We start from the raw sequence: 23,267 nt of genomic DNA, 5'->3' as shown, positions 1-23,267 counted from the left end.
CTTTCCTTCTAGTTGAAGAATTTCCCCTCAGCCAGTCTTCCTGTGGTTCTGGGCAATGTCCGTTGGTCTTTTAGTTGTATTTTTGAAGTGGTTGTTCGAGGCAGCTAACTCCGGTGTTTACCAATGCCGCCATCTTGGTTTCTCAAGTTTTAGTTTTGTTTTTTTTTTCTTTCTTTCTTTCTTTCTTTCTTTATTTTTTTAATTAAATCTTTATTGTTCAGACTATTACATTTGTTCCTCTTTTTCCCCCCCATAAGTGAGCATTCAGGAAGCCAAGCAGGCAGGACACAGGGTGGAACAACTAGTCAGGGTGATCTGGGGCGGGGAGGAGGAGGGGGAGTCCTTAGGAATGGAACGCAGGACTGGATAGCGGTGAGAATAGGGTTACAATTTAATCAATTTTATTAGGCCTTGTCTGAAAAAGAACTGGCAGAAAAGAAGTGAATCATCAACCAGGAATGGAAGTTCAAGGAATCAGAATCGGCAGCTTACTTAGCATGTTGAGGAAGTGTTTCCAGCAGTAGAGTGAAGGGGAAGGAAGAGGCAGAAGAGAGGACCAAGGAGAGAAAATGAGGGGAGAAGGGGAGACAGAGAGACACACACGAGGGGGCAGAGAGGATGAGGAGAGAAGGGGCCGAGAGGACAGGGCAAACATCCATCGAGAGGGGCTTTCTCAGCGACACATCCGATTACTAACACTGCTTGTGAATGTTCTTATTTCACCTCTTTATTTCTTTTTCTTTTTAAAAAATATATTTATACTAGAGGCCGGTACACAACATTCATGCACTGGGGGGTGTGAGGGTCCCTCAGCCCGACCTGCACTCTCTCCAATCCTGGAGCCCTCAGGAGAGCCCTCTCCAATCAGGGAGTTTCTATCTGTCTTTGCAATCATATGAGCGAATTGTCTGAGACCCCAACTCAGTTTGGTTTGTGGCTCACAGAATAATAGAGGCATTTTTTTTCTTTGCTTCATTGGTGGAGATTTCCTGGAAGTTTTATGATATCTTCCCTTTAATTTTTCCTAGACACTCTGATTTTACTTATGTCTCTCACCTTTGCTTCCCCTCCATCCCCCACTGCAACAGTAACTTGTTTAAAACTCCGGGGCCTGCCACCAGAACAACTATTCCCAGAATTCCTGGTGCTCCCGTCTCTCTTGGTTTTCCCTTCCTGCTCTGTCTCCATCCCATGGCCTCCCACTCTGTCAAGTCCTCCAAGCCGCCAGCTCTCCCTCTCTGCTCTCTGTCTGGTGGCTTGGGAGCCAAGTTCCCCAAGCCGCTCCACTCTCCACCAGCTCTCCCGCACTGCTCTCCACCCGGCGGCTTGGGGGAGCAACCGAGGGAGCCACGTCTCCCCAAGCCGCCGGCTCTCCTGCTCTGCTCTCCGCCCAGTGCCTGTGTATGCAAATTAACCTGCCATCTTTGTAGGGTTAATTTGCATACTCACTCCTGATTGGCTGGTGAGCGTAGCAGAGGGATGGTCAATTTACATGTTTCTCTTTTATTATATAGGAGGATTGATTTCAGAGATGAAGGGAGAGAGTAAGAGAGATAGAAACATCAATGATGAGAGAGAATCATTGACTGGCTGCCTCCGGCACACCCCACACAGGGGATCGAGCCCACAACCCAGGCATGTGCCCCAACCAGGAATCAAACTGACCTCCTGGTCCATAGATCGATGCTCAACCCCTGAGCCCACTGGCTGGGCTTATTTCAACTCAAGTGTGATCCTCCCCTTGCGATTCCTTTGAGAACTGTCTTGGCTCTTCAGGGCCCTTCACATTTCCATTTTAATTTTAGAATTTGCTTTACCATGTTCTGAAAGTCTTGCTGGGATCACACAGAACCTGTTGACCGTGGAGAGTGTGTGGACTTTCCAGGCCGTAAGAGGGCGAGAACAAGGAGGTGCCAAGCGGAAATGCTGCAACACAGAGGCTGGGATTCTGTACCGCCGGTCCTCTCCAGGACTGGCCACTAAGATACCAACACAGGGAAATCTCCAGAGCTGCATGGGCCCTGCCAATTTACTTTTTTTGTATAAAAATTAATATTTCATCCCAAGCTTCCCATTTTGATGCACTGATGTTAAGCTGCTAACCTGCTGAGCACCAGGGAGGGCCCTTCCTATGGAGTCAAAATGAGAGTCATCTTCCCTGAGGACATCTGAGCCTTTACACTCCTTCCTACACGTGCATCTTAGCATTGACGGGCATGGCAACCAACCAGCAAATTAACATCCCTTAGTTCAAATTTTCCCTCTTTTTAAATAAGATTTCTCCTCAGACTCTAATTTTTATGGGAACTGTTTCCCCTGTCTAGTCTACAAATAAAAATACATAAAGAGATTACAGAGGTAATCTGCAAGTGTTTAACAAACACAAATCAAACATTCCGATGTAAAGCAGAAAGTTACCTATGGAGGCAAAGAAAATGATCGCCAGGAAGTCACGAATCGGCTCGATGTAAGACACAATCTCCTCAGTGACCATGTGGCCTTGGGAAGAGATGAGCGCTCCGGCCAGGAAGCAGCCCAGCTCCATGGAGACATCCAGCAGCTCTGTGACCTGGGAGGAGGGAGGACACGTCACACACACCGTGCCGACAGTACCAACAGCTTCTGTCCCAGTCGGATCCACACCCAAACACAGCCTGTTAGGTCTAGAACCATCACAATAAGCTGTGAGAATCAAATCTCGCTGCACACCTGTGAAACTCCCAGTGGAGCCTCTGTGGGGATGACCAAGAGACGACACAAGGAAGCTAATGAGTTGAATTAACCATACAGGGAGAAAAAATTAATTTAAAACATTTGAAACAATTCACATAGATGTGAAATTTTTGAATTAAAGTATTTTCCAAACTTTATTTTAAATATTTGTGATACATTTTCTTTACTTTGAATCAAGGAAGAGCCTGACTATGGCTTAAAAACTGTATTGTAGCCCTAGCCAGTTTGGCTCAGTGGATAGAGTGTTGGCCCTCGGACTGAAGGGTCCCAGGTTCGATTCAGGCCAAGGGCACAAACCTTGCTCACAGGCTCGATCCCTGGCTTTAGTCAGGGTACCTGTAGGATGCAACCAATGATGTCTCTCAAAGCAATGTTTCTCTCTCCTTCCCACTCTCTCTAAAAATCAATGGAGGAGGATTAACAACAATGAAAGTATTGTAGTCCTGGCCAGTGTGGCTCAGTAGGTTGGAACATCATCCCATGCAGCAGAGGTTGGGGTTGGATTCCCAGCCAGGGTACATACCTAGGTTGCACGTTCGATCCCTGGTCTGGGCGCATATGGGAGGCAACTGATCAATGTGTCTCTCTCACATCGATGTTTCTTTTCTCTCTCATTTTTTTTCCTCTCTCAAATCAATAAAAAAATTTAGAAAAATGTTTTGTATAAAAAACTATTCCCATTACCAACAAACTGCTTAGAGAAAGCTGACACAGCTAATAAGCAATTACCTGGAGATGGCAGGAAACCAGAGGGAAGCACCAGCGAATGTAGACATGACTAGGTTCAATAATGCCAGATTCAGACAGAATAGTTATGGATCATTAGGCTTCTACCGATATAGTTCTGTTAAATGCACAGTTTCAGGCTTCTTTATGTGACATTACTGATGCAAAACAACTAGAAAGATGCCTTTTTAATTTGAGACAGTAAAACTACAAATGATAGCAGCGACAGACACATAGGGGGAAAAATGAACTTTTGAAGAAATACCATTTACAGTAACATCAAAACTCATCAAACACCTCGGAATAAATAAAAGAAGTGCACTACTTCCGCACCAAACACTACAAAATGCTGCTGAGAAACACGGATGAGGACCTCCGTAAACAGAGGGTGTGTGCCACACTCAGGAGGGAAAATGTCACTTTCCCTCAACTGGCCTACAGGCCCACTGGAATCACAACAGAACCTGTTGTGTGTGAAAGGTGACAAGTTGAATCTAAAAACGTACATGGACACTGGAAAGACCACAAATACAGGGTGGGAATAAAGTAGGTTTACAGTTGTGAGTACGAAAAATACAGAGTTTATTCTTGTATTATTATTTATTAATGATATTATTTTCCATACGAACAACTGTAAACCTCCTTTGCCCACCCTGTAGAGCCAAGACAACCCTGATGGCGAAGGAAGCTGGCGCTACACGGCCAGCTGTGAGGGCAGGTACGCAAACCAAGGGAGCAGAGTGCAGGTCAGAAACACGCACACGCACACAAGCACTCACACGGCCTCTTGGGTTTTGACAAGGTGACCCTGCACAGCAGTGGGGGAGGGTCTTTTAGCACACACTGTGGGGAAAAGCCTGTGAAAAACAAATTCCACTTCCTCCTTTCATGTGTTACACTCACCTCCAGATGGACAGGTCTAAACAATATAAGTAAAGCAGTAACACTCCCAGAGGGCAACAGGGAGTATCTTCGTGATCCAGGAGTAGGCAAAGGTCTTTTTTTTTTTTAATCCTCACCCAAGGATATTTTTTTCCATTGATTTTTAGAGAATGGAAGGGAGGAAGAGAGAGAGAGGGAGAAATGGAGGGAGGAAGAAAAGGAAGAGAGGCGGGGAGAGAGAAACATTGACGTGAGAGACGCACATCGATTGGTTGCCTCTCACACAAGCCCTAACTGGGTCTGGGGATCGACCCTGCAACCGAGGTATGTGCCCTTGACCTGGGATCAAACCTGAAACCCTCAGGTCCACCGGCTGATGCTCTAAACACTGAGCAAACTGGCCATGGTTAGGCAAAGGTCTTTTACGTAGAATATAAAAATTGCTAACCATAAAAAAATGGGTAACTTGACTTCATTAAAATTAAGAACTGCTGTTCATCAAAAAAAGCCATTCAGCAAGTGAAAAGGAAAGTCACAAACTAGGAAATCTTAGGAAAAACATATCTGACATAGAATATTACTCAGCCATAAAATGAAACAAAGTACTAAAACATGCTACAGCATGGATGAACCTCTGAAACATGCAAAGTAAAATAAGTCACCTAGAAAAGGCCACATATTATATGATCCCATTTATGTAAGATGTCCAGAAGAAGCAAATCATAGGAACAGAAAGTAGATTAGTGGTGACGAGGGGGTTAGAACAGACAGAATTGTGAGGTAAAGGGTTTCTTTTGGGGTGAAAGAAATTGGTTCTGAAATTGGATAGTGGTGATGGTTGCACAGCATTGTGAATATGCTGAAAACCACTGAATTGTACACTTTAAATTAGTAAATAAGAAATTTGTCAAAATTTTGGCAGAACATATAAAAAACTCCTACAAATGAGTAAGAAAATAACCAACCCAATAGAATAATAACCTTAAGACTCTACCAGGCACATCTCTAAGAAGGATATCCACCTGGCTAATACGCATATGGGAAGGCGCTCACACCATCAGTCATCAAGGAAATGAAAATCAAAACCCAGACGAGATACTACCACCTAGAAGAATGGTTAAAATTACAAAGACTGACAGAAAACACAAGTGTTGGTGAGGATACAAAGAAACTGAACCCTAACACAACTCTGGTAAGGGTATAAACCAGTATAACTACTTGGGGAAAACTAGCATGGGAAATTACTAAAGTTAAACACATGTTTACCCTACAACCCAGCGACTCCACTCCTAGACATATATTCATCAGATGTGACATCACATGTCCAACAAAGAACACATATGAGAATATACAGCAGCTTTATTCATAACAGCCCTAAATGGAAACAAACCCTAGTAGCTAACCACAGAAAGGGTGAATTGTGAAATATGTGATGGAATATCACACAACAATAAATGAGGAATCTGACAGATGAATTATAAGAATACCCAATATGCAAAATGCCTAACACCTAACACCATACCTGGCAACTATAGCAGGTGCTCAGTAATTATAGTCAAATGAAGAAAAAAAAACTAAGAACCAATGACTGGGGAAACAGCAAGGAAGTCATCCAGATAAGACAAATGTGCTGAATGCTATTTTCAAAGAGAAAAATACTCCGGAGTGGATAAAGCAATGTAAAATAATTACATAAGTCACATACTTGAGCAGCTTTGAGCAGAAGCAAATCATAGTCTTCTCCCAAGATTATGAAATACTAGCAGGCAATTAAATCATATATAAGGAAGTAATTTTTGCTAATTTCCTTTTAAAAATTAAACTTCTTATTTTGAGATAATCATAGATTCCAAGTACAGTTTCCCCAATGGCAACAACTTAACAAATCAGAGCACTAGGTCACAGCCAGGATACAATGAAGAGAGGTGGAACACTCTGTCCCCATGAGGATGCTTCCCACCCCAGCCCCTCCTTAATACCTGGCAGCCAGCAATCTTCCCTCCATTCTGAAATTTTGTCTTCATAAATCTCACACAAATGGAATCATACAATATGCAACCCTTGGGGCTGGCTTTTCTCATTCAACACAATTCTCTGGTAAATCATGTACCAATAGTTTTAAAACCGGGTGGTCTTCCTTGGTGTGGATGGACCATAGCGACCATAGCTGGTGGAAACATTCACCTGCTGAAGGACATCTGGGCAGCTGCTGTAAACATTAGTGTGTAAGTTTCCATGTGAACCTAGTCTTCATTTCTCTGGGATACAGGCCAAGGAGAGCAAATGCTGGTAGTCTAGTGATGCCATTAGTACTTAAATCACTTAGGAGGGCATCTCCCAGCATTGCCCCATTCTCATGAGACTCTTGTCCTTTAAATAAGGAGAAGGCTGCCTCCAAAACACACCTTTTTTTTCTTTTTTTTAACGTTTCATATTTACGGCAAAAGTTCTGTTGACTACCTTGTCATTATGGAACAGAACTAAAATTTGTTTTTAAATTGTTAATCTTTTGTCAGGTACAAAGCTGTTTAAAAGTTTAAGACAGAGTAAGATGGTTTGACACTGGTGGCTTTTCATTCTCACAGGTTTGCTTTTTGTTACTCCTCACCTGAAGATACTGTTTATATTGATTTTTTTTTGAGAGAGTGGAAGGAAGGAAGAGAGACAGAGAGAGAGAGAGAGAGAGAGAGAGAGAGAGAGAGAGAGAGAGAGAGAGAGAGAGAGAGAGAGAGAGAGAGAGAGAGAGAGAGAGAGAGAGAGAGAGAGAGAGAGAGAGAGAGAGAGAGAGAGAGAGAGAGAGAGAGAGAGAGAGAGATTGGTTGCGTCCTGCACACACCCCAACTGGGGCCAAGAATCAAACCCGAAACTCTATGGTGCATGGGCTGATGCTCTAACCACTGAGGACACCAACCAGGGCTAGATTTTGTGTGTGTTTTTTTTTGTGTACAGGATGATGCTCCAACTAACTGAGCCACCCGGCTAGAGTTAGACTTGTTTTTCAATGCAGCACTCCACAAATACGTTTTTAGCAAAATGCTTAAGAGTATGAGTTAAAACAGTTAAATAGGTTTAACTCATATTAATATTGATGGGTAGCATAACTGTGTGTAAAATAAAAAATACTAATAAGTGTTTAATATTTTAACTATTCAAATAAAAAGATAAGAAACTGATCACAAGCTTTCAGTGAACAGATTATATAAAGCAAATTACATAAATAAAAAATATTATGAGAATTACCGTTAACATTAAAAAGATGAAAGCCGAGATTCCTAAGATAAGGATTTCTTTGTTCCCTTTACTTTCCATATGTAGCTTTCGATAATATGGTCCTATAAGGTAAGTCTTTATAACAAGACATAACAGAAAAACAGCAGCCAGCGAAAAAAGAATCTGACCAATCAAAACCAGTATTCGTAGTATTTCCATGACAATGCTAGGAAAGGAAAAAAAAAAGACATGTTATTTCACCTCTAAACATATTTCTCTAAAACCCAATAAAATGATCTTCCACTATTTTCTAACATGTAAAATAAATGACCCAAATCACATACATTTTTATTTCCAAATATTAAAATAAAAACTATCAATCATATTAATCTCAGAAATTTTTATTTGAATCAATAAAGAAGCTGGATTACTTTGCAATCAATTCTTTGAAGCAAATGCGATTTGTAGGATGTAACGATCCTTAACTGACAGCTTGTATATCTCAGTATAATAAAATTCCTTCTCAGATAATAACCCCCATTTGAAATTCTTCATAAGGCGATAGTCACCCTGTAATATTACACTGCAGGCTCACATTAGAAGTATAACTAAAGAATTACAGTGACTTTCGCAAAATATTCTCTTATCTCAATTTAGAAATCTGAATTTTATGTCTATTACTTAGTCATAAAGAAAAGGATTCTGTACTAAGCTCACAAAAAAGGCACTATTACATATAAGATGTCCCCAAAAATGTCTGCACACTTTGAATGATTATAAAATCAGTATTTATTAACAAACAGTTCATTTTCAAAATTTAATGTGATCTACAGAAATGAGTAATTTTTTTTGTCAACACCTGTTTTCAAACTGATGACTGTTTCTGTTTCAGGCACTGCTGATAATGTGAAGCAATGGAGTCACAAACATTAAGAATCATTGTGTTTGGTATTTGTGTGCCCTCAATTTATCAACTGTTGCCATTTTTTTTTAGCATAAAGTTTCTTTTATGTAAAAATGTCTAGTGGATAAATTTTCTTTGTTCAAAGCTTAGTCTGGCTTTATCCATTATTTCAAATCAGTCAGATCTGAAAAGGAGTGAAAATTAAGTGAGTTATCAGCTGCTAATATATTTTTTTTGGGCGGGGGGACAGCCTATGTCCCATAAGAAAAGTACACACACTTTGAATAATTATAAAGACAGTGTCTGTACTTCAACTGCATTTTCAAACTTCCAGTAGCATTTTAGGATGAATTTCCTCAGTACTATCCGTTTTTCAGCTTAGTCTGGCTGAAAAGAAAAAAACATCCATTGAGTTATCAGCTGTCAAAGTGTGTATACATGTGTTGGGACACCTTGAATTTGTAGCATTTACAATAATATACATGTTTTGGTTTTTTAATACTTTATTTTTATTTATTGATTTCAGAGAGGAGGGGAAGAGAGATAGAGAGAAAAAGAGAGAGACATCAATTTGTTGTTCCAGTTATTTATGCATTCATTGGTCGATTCTTTTATGTGCCCTGACCAGGGATGGAACCCAACATCTTGGCATATCAGGATGATAGCTAACTGAGCTCGGGCTACATGTTTTCTTAAACTTAGCTCTCCACCATATTTAGGAAACCATTCAAACCAAAGTTCTGGTTTAGAAGATCTCAATGGAAGAATACAAATCTTATGTTGGTAGTTCCCCTTTTTGTGGTTTCATTTATTGGTTTCAGTTATCCACCATCAACCATGCCCTGAAATTATTACATGGAAAATTCCAAAATACACAACAACAACACAATTCATAAGTTTATGTGCACGGTTCTGAGTAGCATTATGAAATCTCCCGCCGTCCTGCTCTGTCCCGCATGGTATGTGAATCATCTTTGTCCAGTGTCTCCAGGCTGTATACGTTACTTGCCTGTTAGTCTCTTAATAGCTGTCTTGGTGATCAGATCAGCTGTTGGGGTATTATAGTCCTTGTGTTCAAATAACCCTTATTTTACCTAATCATGACCCCAAAGTGCAAGAATAGTGATGCTGGCAATTCAGATATGCCAAACAGAAGTTGTAAAGTACTTCCTTTAAGTAAATAGATATGTATGCATAGGAAAAAATACAGCATACACAGGGTTCAGTACTATCCGTTTTTTGGTATCCACTGAGGGTCTTGAAACGTATCCCCACAGATAAGCAGGGACTACTGTACTAAGAGAGAGAATTCATTACAGCACTCAGGCTTAAAATAGCAGCACGGGACACAAATCTCAAGTTGCACATGATTACTTAGGGGAATCGGAACAGAGCTGGGATTGCAGCAGAGAAGCAAAGTCACTGTGAATGACTCCACATCTTTAAAGTGGGGGAGCCAGTGTGAGAAATCAGGGTCTGCAGCCCCGGCAGGAATAGAAATGTGCTCACTGGGACAGAATGAAGTGGGCTGAGTCTAACTCAAATTCCTGACCAGTCTCCCACATTACATCAGTGATCATATCCCTGCAAAACTGTGATGATCTCGTTCATGCTCCACAGAGGCCCAAATAGCATGCTGGGAACATCCGTCAGATGTCCAAAGCTCCTGTGACGTTCAGATGAGCCCAGACTCCTTCACCCAGCAGCGCCTTCCACTGACTCTCACCTGAAGAGCGGCCTACACCGGCCTCTACTACTTCTTTTTTTTCAGTGCCTGTATAGCCGCAGTTATTGCACCAATTGTTACTTTATCAAGACGTCACATGTGGTATGACCTTCTTTTTTCTGGGAAGTCATTATTATTATCTTATTTTTCAGAGAGGTATTGGTTTCAGAGAAGAAGGAAGAGGAAGAGAGAGATAGAAACATCACTGATGAAAGAGAATCATTGCTTGGCTGCCTCCTGCACGCCCCCCACTGGGGATCGAGCCTGCAACCTGGGCAAAGTGCCCTTGACCAGAATCGAACCTGGGACCCTTCAGTCTGCAGGCTGATGCTCTATCCACTGAGCAAAACAGCCAGGGCCAGCCTTTGCTTTTTGACAGGCCATACACTCCCCAGCTGTGGGGCCAGTGCACCCCACCCCATCCCATCCCAGGTTCTCCTCGCTGACTGGCTCAGCTGTGTCCTTCAGAGTTCAGCCTCAAAGTCAACTGCTCAGATGCCTTGCCAATCTGAAGTGGTCATCCGTTGTTTGCGGACTCATCACCCCATTATAATTCTTTGCACAGCACTAACCTACACTAGGCATTTTCTTGTTGACCATTCACTTATTTATCATTCATTCACTATCTTCCCCAGACATCACGGCAACTCCCTGAGAGCGGCCATCCTCCCCTGTGCATGGCATGTTACAAGTGTTCTAGTCTCAGGCCAGTTTATTTAGCTGATAAAGAGATTGCAGTCACTTAAGAGATTGCAGCCACTACCAGACCAGCACTGTCACCACCCCCATCTTACTGACAAGAAAGTGGAGGCAAAGGGCAAGCCATCACTCCAGGTCACGTGCCACGTGTCTGGCGCCAGGGCCTGTGCTCCTAGTTGCTGCACAGGCTCTGCAATCACCATGTCCAGAGCCTGTATCCAGATCTACCTCCTAAGTATCTATTAAATGCATGATGGTGAGGATAAAATAGTCAAGCAGCTCAGAAAGGTACTATTCTGCATCTCTATTTCTCTGTTTATCAGGCTTTGGCAAAGTTTCTATGCCAGCACAAGCATAAACTCATTTCAACAGCCGAGTCAGCATTCCATCATGTGTCTATGTCATCTTTTTTTTCTCAGCCAGACACCTGGGCTGTTCTAGGTTCCTGATGTGCTGAATGATGAGCTTCTGGGAGCATATTCATGTGCAACAGTCTACACTTGACAGACATTGCCAAATGAGTTGCCAGGAAGGCTGCTCCAATTTCCACCCCCAACCAAGACCCCAGAGTGCCCTTCTGCAACCCTGAGCATCATCCCACTTCTAAAGGTTTGCAGTCTTGCTGAAACCCAGGTTCGATTCCCGGTCAAGGGCATGTACCTTGGTTGCAGGCACATCCCCAGTAGGAAATGTGCAGGAGGCAGCTGACCGATGTTTCTCTCTCATCGATGTTTCTAACTCTCTATCTCTCTCCCTTCCTCTCTGTAAAAAATCAATAAAATATATGTTAAAAAAAGAAAAATAAGAAAAATAAAGGTTTGTAGTCTTGTCCTCACCGGTTTGGCTCGGTGGATAGAGCGTCGGCCTGCGGACTGAAGGGGCCCAGGTTCGGTTCTGGTCAAGGGTATGTACCTTGATTGCGAGCACATCGCCAGTGGGGGGTGTGCAGGAGGCAGCTGATCGATGTTTCTCTCTCATCGATGTTCCTAATTCTCTATCCCTCTGCCTTCCTCTCTGTAAAAAATGAGTAAAATGTATTTTAAAAAAATAATAAAGGTCTGCAGTCTGACAGATAAAAAAGCCATTACTTTTCCCTTGTGGGAAGGGAGCATCTTCCATTTACTCATTTCTACATGAGCTGTTTATATTACTCACCTATTTTTTAAATTGGGATTCAAAAATTTATTAACTTATTAAATAATTAATTTATTAATTGTAGATTTTGATAAAATAAGAAACTTAACCCCCTATCTTTAATATGTGTACAAACATATTTTTCCCACTTGTCTTTGGCCTGCTTACCAAACGAGTACAGGTACATGTACATATACGTGTCTACATATGTGTATGTGTATGTGTGTGGGTGTTTACGTGTATATTTGTGTATTTAAACAACTTTAATGCAGTAATTCTTATCACTTTTCTTGTCCTTTATGGCTTCTAGAATTTGTGTTCTGCTTGAAGCAGAAAGGCCCTCCCATCTTCAATATTACAAATTCATCCATACTTTCTTCTAGAACTTCCATGGTTTTGCAAGATTTTAATTCTAATAATTCAAATCACTTTATTTTTAAAAAGTATTCTTTATCATAGTCTCTGTGCTCTGCTCATTACCCGTGAAATATTTGGGGTAAAGAAGTTAATTCTTCCTTTTAGGAAAGCTCAAGGTTAATTCTAGCTCTGGCTGGGTGGCTCAGGTGCTTGGAGTATTGTCTCATATACAAAAGATAGCATGTTCAATTCCCAGACAGGGCACAGACCTAGGTTTCAGGTTCAATCCTGGTTGGTCGTATATCGGAGGCAATTGATCAATGTTCCTCTCTTACATTGATGTTTCTCTCTCTCTCCCTCTATCTCTAAAAATCAATGAACATTTCCTTGGATAAGGATTAAAAAAAGATTAATTCTGAATAAAGCCTCCTAAAGAGGCAAAGTTTATATTAACATTAAAACTGTTTTTATTTAATTTGTTTACTATAAATTTTCTCTGGTTATCAAAATTGGAAAAGAGGTTTTTCCCAAATTATATAAAAATGTATGTATAATAGACAATAAAAGTATCATAATCTATTACTCATTAATACCTTGTTATATACTTGTTATTCATATAAACATATATTTATGGTCTCTCCATGCATTTTTTTCTTTATGTAGTTCAGAAAATATTGCATATAATTTCAATAGTTTTGAGATATTATTCTCATCCCATACAATTTACCCATTTAAAGTATACAATTCAATGGTTTTCTAGTATATTCATAAAGTGAATTGCAACAACCACCGCAATCAATTTTAGAATATATTTCCACCTCAAAAAGAAACCCTGTATCCACTCCCACTCACTCCCCAGTCCTTCTTCCTCTGCGCTTGGCAACACCTGATCTCCTTTCTGTCCCTCTGGATTTACCTATTCTGGATGTTTCAAAAAAATGGAATCATACAATATATGGCCTTTTGTGACTGGCCTCTTTCCCTTAGCATAATGTCTTCAAGGGAAAATGATCTCAATAACCGACCTTAATGGTTACATATACCAGCGACTGGTCTAACTGCTTTATGGGATCCTCTCCTGCAGCCCTTACACAGTGCATGGGATAGGTCCTATTTCCATATTGTCCCCATTTTATAGGTGAGAAAAGCTGAAGCCCAGAGAGGTTCGGTAAGTTGCCAAAGCTGGCAAATGGCTGAGCTAGAACTCCAGGGAGTCTTTGCTCCAGGACATGAGCCTTGACCTCTGGAAATCTCAGTCAAAAAGGCATTCATTTTTAACATAGCTGAGTTATCTGAGAGCAGGGAAGAGATCTTAATCATTCTGGGATTGCTGAAACTTAATATAGTATCTGGCAAAGGTAAATACTAAAAAATACAAAATACTTCTACCCGACCCATGTGCAATGAGGTAGTAGGTTTGTCAGCCAGGGCTTCACTTGGGTGGAACCTAGCAGGGCGATGAACACACACACACACAATGTCACACACACCTCACTGGGGGGCTGCTTATTTTAAAAAGTATGATGAACAGGATCTAGTAGATACTCATACTAAATGTCCAGGATACAACTGAAAATCACTTATCCCCACAACAATCAAGGAGAAACCACAACTTGAATGAGAAACGACAATAAAAGGATTCCAACATAGAGATGAATCATTGTTAGAAATATCTGACAGAGTTTAAAGCAGCTATCATAAAATCAACAGCACTCAAAAATTCTCTTGAAATAAATGAAAAAAAGAAAGAAAAGAAAAATCTCAGAAAAGAAATAAAAAGAAGAGCCAAATGTTAGATAAGCTAAATAGTACAGTGGAGATGACAGAGGACAGAATCAGTGAACTTGAGGACAGATCAAAAGCACTTACTCAGTCAGAACAGAAAGAAAATAAACTGGGGGGTGGGGGAAGGAAAAGTCTCAGAGGACTGTGGGACAAAAACAAACAAACAAATCCCTGGGGTCCCAGAAGGAGAAAGCAAATGGAACTGAAAAATTACATGAGGAAATAATGGCTGAAATTCCTAAATTACGCAAGAGACATAAATCTACAGATTCAAGCAGCTTAGCGAACACCAAATATGATCAACCCAAAAAGTGTTATGGACTGGATATTTGTGTCCCTCCAAATTCATATGTTGAACCCCAATGTGACAGTACCTGGAGGTGGGCCTTTGGGAAGTGATTAGGTTTAAATGAAGTCATACAGAAGAAATAAAGTAAATGAGCAAGATTTTAGCATTTCAAAGTGGTTCCAAAAGGAATTTCAAAGTCTTCTAATTTTTGACCAATAGTATTATTACTGTAAGAGGTAAAAAAAAAAAGTATCCTCTGGAAATATTTAAAGCACAATATTTATATGCATATAGTATATTTGCTTAAACAAATTCAAGTTTATAATCCTAACCCACATGCAATGTACCTTTAAATTTTACAGGGCACCCTATATTTTGTAAGTGTATTTATTTTCTGGCAGGTATTCTTGTAATATATTATATATGCAACCCAACCTACAGCTTTTTGAGTGATTTTATTTTTCTCAGCAATATGAACCTAAGCAAGTACAGTTTGAGTTCTGGTATTATTTTATTAGAAGACTAGGAAAAAGGATCAGGGAAAATGGTAATGAAGATGACAATGACAGTCACTAACACACACACACACACACACACACACACACACACCACTATGTTCCAGGCATTTTATATCTCAACTCTTTTAATCCTAACTATTCCATGAAGTAAGTATTGATATTATCCCCACTTTACAGATGAGATACCTGAGGAAGAGTGAGGTTAAATAACTTGCCCAACCAATGTCCACAGAGCTAAAGTGTGAGTCTAGGCAGTGTTACTCCTGAGCCTGTGCTATACAATGCTATACAAGCTCTGAACATATCTTTGGAAAAAGGTATCAAATAGTATTTTTATAAACAAATGATCTGAAACCAGAAAAACAAACCATGAAATAAAATAATATAAAAATGTACCTAGAGTATGTACTGGCTCCTGCTTGGATAAGAGTTGGCATGACAGCTATGAATAACCCCAGCTGTACATCCTGCATCACCAGCATGCCAAGCAACACAGCACTATAGTCAAGGTCGCCTGCTTAAGAAAACAAAATATTAAAAGCAAATATTTCCAGTATTTTAAATTGTCCCAAGTCAAAATAAAGTCATCATGCATAGTCCCAAAATAAAATAATTTTGATCCTTTAAATGAGAATACAAACTTTAAAATTTCTTTGAGAGCAAACACTGTAACATTTTAAAGATTTAAAAATTTTGTAAAGAAAATCTCCCGAATATTTCCACTAGTTACTGGTTAATTATAAAATTACAGAAAAAGGACATTTTGATAAGATGGCATGGCAAACAATATGATAGGCCTGGATAATCATACCAACTTCACTGTGTCCCAGAAACACACGCAGCAGCAGTCTCCATCATCAAGCTTTTTAATTCCTAAACTATGCAAGGGAGACCTGGCCCCGTCCCTTTCTGGTCACATCTGCTGAGCAGAGCCTAGCGGCATGGGTCACTTTCCTTCAGACTCACCATCACCACCACACTGAAGAGCCCTTCCCTTTGAGACTAATGCAGATTTGGTATAGAAATACTGACTCCTATGGACAGAACAGGAAAGTAGTAACCAGTACTGGCTGAAGGGACTACACAACTTCTCTGGAAAGAAAATGATGCAGCTTTGGGGAACTCAATACTTCACATAGGCCTCAAATGTCTCCATTTTCAATCAACAGTTCTTGGCTTTGGAACTTTTTATGTTTTCTTAAAAAAAAAGATTTAAAAAAAATTTTTTTTTTAAATTCATGTTTGAGTGTTTCAAACATGATTATTTTAAAGACTTTATTTTCCCACAAATAGGTACTGGTATTATAGTACACTAGAGGCCCGGTGCACAAAATTTGTGCACTCGGTGTGTGGTAGGGGTGTTCCCTCAGCCCAGCCTGCACCCTCTCACACTCTGGGAGCCCTTGGGGGATGTCCAACTGATGCAGGGAGCGGGACTAAGCCATCAGTTGGACATCCTAGTGCTGCCGCAGAGGCAGGAGAGGCTCCTGCCACCAATGCTGCGCTCACCAGCTGTGAGTCCAGCTTCTGGCTGAGCGGCACTCCCCCTGTGGGAGCACACTGACCACCAGGGGGAAGCTCCTGCGTTGAGCATCTGCCCTCTGGTGGTCAGTGCACATCATAGCGACTAATCGTTCTGCCGTTTGGTCGATTTGCATATTAGCCTTTTATTACATAGGATAGGTTATAATAGGAATTCCTCTTATTTTCCTACTTCATTACTGGTGTCCCCCTTCACCTCCCTCTGTCACTTGGTCTTGTGAGGGAAGGTTCTAAGTACCAGGCCACAGGGGCACTGGGAATAAATAAGACCACCAAGGTGGTGACAGCTAGTCTAGTTGCTAGCAGGAAGGCTGCACCCATGGCCCACAAATCGGCAGAAGGGACCAGATAGTTTTTTCCAGCCTCCTCTCACCAGTGGGAAGCCCCTGATGTCACAAGTGAGTGTGGCCTGGCCAGTGTGGCTCAGTTGGATGAGCGTTATCCCATGCCACAGGAGGTCACCAGCTTGATTCCCGGTCAGGGCACATGCCCTGGTTGCTGCGGGCTTGATTCCCAGTAGGGGGCAAGCATGAGGGAGCCTAGTCTATCACTGTTTCTCTCTCATCAATGTTTCTATCTCTCTCTCCCTCTCCCTTCCTCTCTCTGAAATCAATAAAAACATATTAAAAAAAGAAAAAAGAATGAGTGTGGTCCTTGCGGCCCCCTGTGACACAGAGCCCCAGGCCCTTGGCCAGCTCTGCTTACTGCAGAGGCCAGGCACACCGCTCTGGGGTTCTCTCTTCATGTTTTCCCTTTCATCTCTGTGTTGCTGCAGGGCGAGTATCAGTGTGAAGCTACTACGACATCTGAACCCTATTTTTTACTGACTTTTACAAAATAAGAGCAAAACAGTGAAAATTGCCATAATGAATAAACATGATGTAAAAAGGGTCAATGCTGTCAAAGTTTAACTGCACGAAAGACAGTGCCACCGAGCAACACCTCAGAACATTCATTCCTAACGTCCAATCAAGTCTGACTTCACTATACACACTGACTTAGAGATGCGAGTGTTTCATACACATAGATGACGCTAACACCGAAGTATAAGAGGTGAAAGTACCTTTAGTTACCAAAGTACCTCATATATTTCATAGAAAGTGTCAAACCTCCTTTATACATCAATTCCCAACCTTGCCAGAATCAAAGCAATGCACATCAATCACACTGTTTTTTAGGCTGCACGTAACGCCACCAGTCGGCAGTAGTGTAGGCAATAAGCAGCTAATTGAATTTTGGAGCCGGGCAGTTCCAGGTTTGGTGCAGCACACTCTTCTCTTTAACCCACCAATCCCATGGTACATTTCTCAATGTAGATTCCTTTCTCTAAGATGCTGCTCAAACCACTCTAAATTTGTGAGCATATAAAAAGACATTTTTTCTTAATCAAATGGAGGTTTGGAGAAGCTGAGATTACAGGGACAATAATTCCCAAGGGAATGTCCATAACTATTAGGAAAGCCCCAAGAAGGGAGTAAGAGTTGCAAGTTTTTCTCACAGGCCTTCGGAGTGGATTCAAGTCAATTAAATATGTACTGCTTCAACACATATTTAGAAGAGGTCATCACCTACCTTCTTTTTCACCCCGGGCACTGCCCACGAGGAATCTGGACACTAAGGGTGTGCTTGATAAGGACAAACAAGTAGAAATGAAAACACTCTGAGTGGGTCTGATCTGTAAAAGGTGTCCCCATAATAAGCCAAATGCAATCATCAATAGTGTCATATAACATGGTCCTTGTAAGGATATCTTCCACACCTTAAAGAGAACACATTTATTTATACATTTTAGTGACTAGCATTATGCAGAGCACATGCATACATACTGCCCAGTAATGGGGCAGGCCTGAAATTTTGCAGTAAATAAATCAGCACCAATCCAACATCGTAATGTTAACACAACAGAGATAGTAAACACTAACATAAGACCTCCCCAGGTCTCAGTATTGTTACAGGAACTAAACAAACATGTCTCTGTGTATATACATATGTGTGTGCATGTAACTTAACCCTCAGAACACATCTCAGAGGGAGATATCATTGTCCCCCCCATTTCTAGATGAAAACACCAGACCACAGAGGTTAGGTGATTTGACCGGGTCCCATGGAAGACAATGTGAGGACATAAACCCAGGCAGCATGGCTTGATAATCAATCACAAATTGATTAGACACCTTGGTTAGCACTTAACACTGCACTAAACATGATAGATAATGTGAATAAATCAGGTCTGATTCTAACCCTCTGGGGTTTTCAATCTAGTTGAAGAGACAACATAATAAAAACTCTGATATTTATACAAATGTGAATATTACATATTAACAAAAGAAATTAACCTGAAACTCATCCTATTCTACCTTAAAGACTTGTTTTGTTCTCCTCACTGCACCTGCCCAATTAAAACTGATTCCCTCATCCAGGCCCTCTACTCAAAGAGCTCGTGGAGGCCCAGAGGAACGGAGCAGGAGAGGCACGGCTCAGCGCAGCTCTGGGACAGTGAAGTCAAAGGCAAACGCTGAGGCCCCACCAGCTGGCCAACCTCGGCGGTGTCTCCACACATCTACTCACCTTTGGGTGCCCTAGAGTGTGTGAGCTTTTCCTTCCCCTGCCCTGGTTCTTGGTTAAAGCAATACTTGCAAAACCAACGACATTTTCTTTGGGAATCGGGGCAGCTGGGAGGCTCTTCCTAGGCTGGTATTGATTTCCTGCTGCGGCCAAACAAGCAGAAGTGAACCCTAGCCTCACCACAGCCATGACCGCTGCCAGCCTGTTGGCCCACCTGTTCAGGAAATCAATTACAGGAGCCTCCCAACTCCATAAGGTCTCAATGGAGGGAGACCGAAAGAGGTGTCTGAACTGAGTGCTCACTCAACTGAGAGCTCGGCCCTCCATGCAGGGCCAAATCTATCTTCTGCCATGTGACTCTGGTCCCCCAGGCTCCACTCTCTCCTTCCAGAAAGACACAAGTTACCCCACAGTGGCTGTTCTTCAATAGTTCAAATTTCATGTTCTTGACTTCTTATATTTGGCAGTGATGTTATCATAAAGCGAATCTCTTTTGAATCATTCTTCCTCTTCCTGTATATTACAGCTAAGGAGCAATGAAGGACCAGAGCAGACCCACACAGCCAGCTGCAGCAACTAAGGAGGCCAAGCATGTTGGACTTTAGGGTTCACAGGAATTAGTAGCCCCTCTGTAAGTAGTGTTAGCCCTCAGTTAGAGTATTCCTGCCCACACAGGACACCTGGAGTTCAGGCTTGAACCTGTCACTAACTGGCTGTGCACCTTGACTAGGTAACAATCTCTCTTCTTTAGTTTCCACATCTGTAGAGAAAAGTGAAACTAAATAATTTCTGAGGCCCAGAGCGAACCTTAGACTTTATTGTCAGGTGTCTTACTACACCTTGGTCTAGAGCAGTGGTTCTCAACTTTCCTAATGCCGAGACCCTTTAATACAGTTCCTCATGTTGTGGTGACCCCCAATTTCATTGTAACAAATTGAACGTAATTAAAGCATAGTGATCAATCACAAAAACAATATGTGATTATATATGTGTTTTCCGACGGTCTTAGGCGACCCCTGTGAAAGGGTTGTTCGACCCCCAAAGGGGTCGCAACCCACAGGTTGAGAACCGCTGGTCTAGAGGATTGGAATCTATTTAGCCTGAGAAGCAAGGTATGGAGGGAACGACAGAAAAGACCCAAGGGAGCATCCTTCAGAAACTTCCTGTCCAATGTGGGACCCTGCCCTCACAGAAATTCAGGTCCTCAGGCTGCCCACATCTGTAGCTCTAGGTCAGCAGGAGCCCCAGGCCACTCCTTGGATATCAGAGTCTAAGAAGCACTGACAAGAATCCTCTCAGCCAAGACCCTGCTCCCTGTGCACCCAGATGCACACATTAGCCTAAACTGCCCTCTCCAGTTCTTCTTCCTCTTTCTTTTCCTAGGACTTCCGTTCACAACTCCCCAAAGGGCAGGGACCATGCTGACTGTATACATTGCCTTATACTCAGAAGCTACCAAAGGTCTGGAACATCACACCCAACAAGTGTTTGTTGAGAGAACAAATAAGGAATAAAAGAGAACAAAATACAACTCTTGCCTCCATTATTTTACAACTTATTTAGAGAGACGAAAGCTGGTTAACTATTCTGATATAAAGCTAAGAGAACAGTTTAAGTGAAGCTAGAAGAATGAAGTAAGGCAATGGATGATGACTTATAAATAAATGACTCAACCAATGGTACCAGTGGGCAGAACAGGAAGACCACAGCTTTCCTCAGTGACAAGGAATAAGTCGGTTTCAGACTTCCGTGTTTTTGAATAGTTTCTAGTCAGACCTTTAGGAGATTTCACCGAAGACCTCAGAGGGCCCTTCCAGCAATTATTTCGAAAACCCTATTCAATAATTTTCTACCTTGACAGGAACACCTGGGTAATCAACCCACACAGCAGAAGCACTGTCAACTGAGAACGACTACACTAGTCACTTCAGGTGCTCTAGCATTTTGCCAGTTACTTATATGTGAGAAATAAAAAGAAATGTGTTAATTAATAATGTAGTTGATTAAGAAGATATGTCTTCTGCAATCCGAGCCCATGGGCCTAGAGAGGGATAGGATGCATTCCTGGTGCATGTCAAGTTTCAGGGCTGCCGCACGGGGGACTTGGGGATTGGTAAGTGAGGATCCACGTCAGAGTTGAAGGGACATTACAGACCCCAGCTCACAAGACACAAAGAACACTGCCCAACGTCACATATTCAGTTGCTAGATATTAGTGAGGAGGACAGATGAAGAGGTGGAGTACAGGGGATTTTTAGGGCAGTCAGTGCAACTGTTCTGTGTGATACCATAATCTATAGATGGACAAATGGAGCTTTCAATAGAAAAAAATGAGGCCAAAGAAAACAAGGTGAAAGAAAAACAGGATCAACTAAGGAGACAAATGGCAAGAGAGGTCAGCAAAATGACAGCCAAGTCATGAACAAATGTGAACAGTAAATAAACTAAAACCATATTATGTTAAATTGGGGGCAATAACACAGATTGATAAATCCTTACCTTTCTCAGCTTTTCTGGGGAAAATTCTAAGCCAACAAGAAAAAGAGTGAAAAACACACCAAATTCTCCTAATGTCTCCACTTGCACAATAGACTGAAAAACAAGAAAATTTTCAAAACATGATTTAACATATTTAACACAGTAAGTATATTTACCAGAACATCTTGTACTAACATAGGGACTATCCCCAAATAAGTATATTTTTAAAACAAGTAAGTCTTTGAATTTCCTCTATCTGAGATAACCTGGACTTCCAGATTATAGTGGGGGTTTTTCCTTTTTTCTTTTTTTTTTCTTGATTAGCTGGAGGAATCATTTTATTTTCTAAGAACTAGCTCATGAATTCACCTGTTTTAAAGTTCATTAACTGCTGATCTGTTATCTTCATAAGTTCCTTTCTTTAGCTTTCTTTGGGGGATGGGGAGGCATCAAACCTGAGTTTAAGGATGAAGTAATTCAGTGGTTCACTCTCATTGGGTTTCAGCGTGACTAAGTGTGTGAATTTTTCCCCAAGTACCACATTTAGTCATATCCCACAGGTTTTGATATACAGTGTTCTTAGGTTCTATTTTGTTTTGGTCCTTCATTTGCTACTTATTTTTAATGTTATTACACTACTATAGTAGATAATTTTGTTTATACTACTATATTTGGTACTATTTATATTATGTATTTACATTTGAGATTTTCATTGTTCATTTTTTTAAAATGTTCCCTGAACATCTGAAAATAAAGTACAGGCTCTCATGCATCTGTATGCTGTCCTGACCCCAGCACACTTACTCAGTTTGTCAGCTATTAACATTGTGAATCCTGCCCTCTTTATTGGCATCTCTCCTCCTTTCAATTTTAATTTCTTAGTTGCTTTTTTTTTCTTTATTAAGATATTACATATGTGTCCTTACCGCCCCCCCCTAATGCCCCCCCATGCCCTCAACCCCCTGGTGTCTGTGGGGATCATTCCAGGGTTCATTCTCCAGTCCTCCTTGACAATGGGGGCCTCTTGAATGCAGTTTGTTGAGGAAACTCCATACTGTCTTCCATAGTGGCTGCACCAGTCTGCATTCCCACCAGCAGTGCCCGAGTGTTCCTTTTTCTCCACATCCTCTCCAGCACTTTGTTTTGACTTAATCTCAGCGGTCGCCAATCGGTGGTCCATGGACAACTGGTGGTCTGTGAGGTCTGAAAGGTTGACGACTGCTGCTTTAGCTGGTTTGGCTCAGTGGATAGAGTGTCGGCCTGCAGACTGAAGGGTCCCAGGTTCAGGTCTGGTCAAGGACACATGCCCGGGTTGCGGGCTCAATCCCAGGAGGAGGTGTGCAGAAGGCAGCTGATCAGTGATTCTCTCTCATCGATGTTTCTATCTCTCTCTCCCTCTCCCTTCCTCTCTGAAATCAATAAAAATATATTAAAATAAGTAAATAAATAAAAATAATTAGTTTGGTGTGATGATTTCTTCACACCCTCTTCTGCTGTTTTTCAGTCTGAGTGAATCACAGAGGTCCTTTGACCTGATACAGATGTCTCAATCAGCAGAAGGAAATGAGGCTGCAAGTGGAGCATTCCACAACGCTCCCCCATTTGCCTACTCCTATTCTGTCCAACTGGGAAGCGTCAGTGAGGTTTGCAAATTCTGTTGCCTATTTTCCACTGTCCTATATTGTTCCTTCTGTGTGGGCTCATGACACATGCTTGGCG

The 23,267-nt window shown here is 41.5% G+C and overlaps 1 protein-coding gene across 5 annotated transcripts in view; it reads right to left on the bottom strand.

Annotated features, from left to right (window-relative positions):
* TMCO3 (transmembrane and coiled-coil domains 3) overlaps positions 1 to 23,267 on the bottom strand; it is a 42,319-nt gene that overhangs the window by 5,990 nt on the left and 13,062 nt on the right. For 4 of the 5 annotated variants that reach the window (XM_015567569.1, XM_015567566.1, XM_015567567.1 and 1 more), the window contains 5 exons: positions 21,570 to 21,662; positions 18,078 to 18,264; positions 15,360 to 15,480; positions 7,582 to 7,777; positions 2,419 to 2,569 (listed from right to left, as the gene is read on the bottom strand). In XM_015567569.1, coding sequence (XP_015423055.1) covers positions 2,419 to 2,569; positions 7,582 to 7,777; positions 15,360 to 15,480; positions 18,078 to 18,264; positions 21,570 to 21,662 — 748 coding nt within the window. The remainder of the gene's footprint in view (positions 1 to 2,418; positions 2,570 to 7,581; positions 7,778 to 15,359; positions 15,481 to 18,077; positions 18,265 to 21,569; positions 21,663 to 23,267) is intronic. The other variant, XM_006769297.2, reaches the window with a different exon arrangement.

This window comes from Myotis davidii, unplaced genomic scaffold, assembly GCF_000327345.1.
Source record: "Myotis davidii unplaced genomic scaffold, ASM32734v1 scaffold444, whole genome shotgun sequence".
In the NCBI taxonomy this organism is placed as follows: Eukaryota; Metazoa; Chordata; class Mammalia; order Chiroptera; family Vespertilionidae; genus Myotis; species Myotis davidii.
The sequence above is the reverse complement of the archived record's forward strand: the minus strand, read 5'-3'. Positions and strand labels throughout refer to the sequence as shown.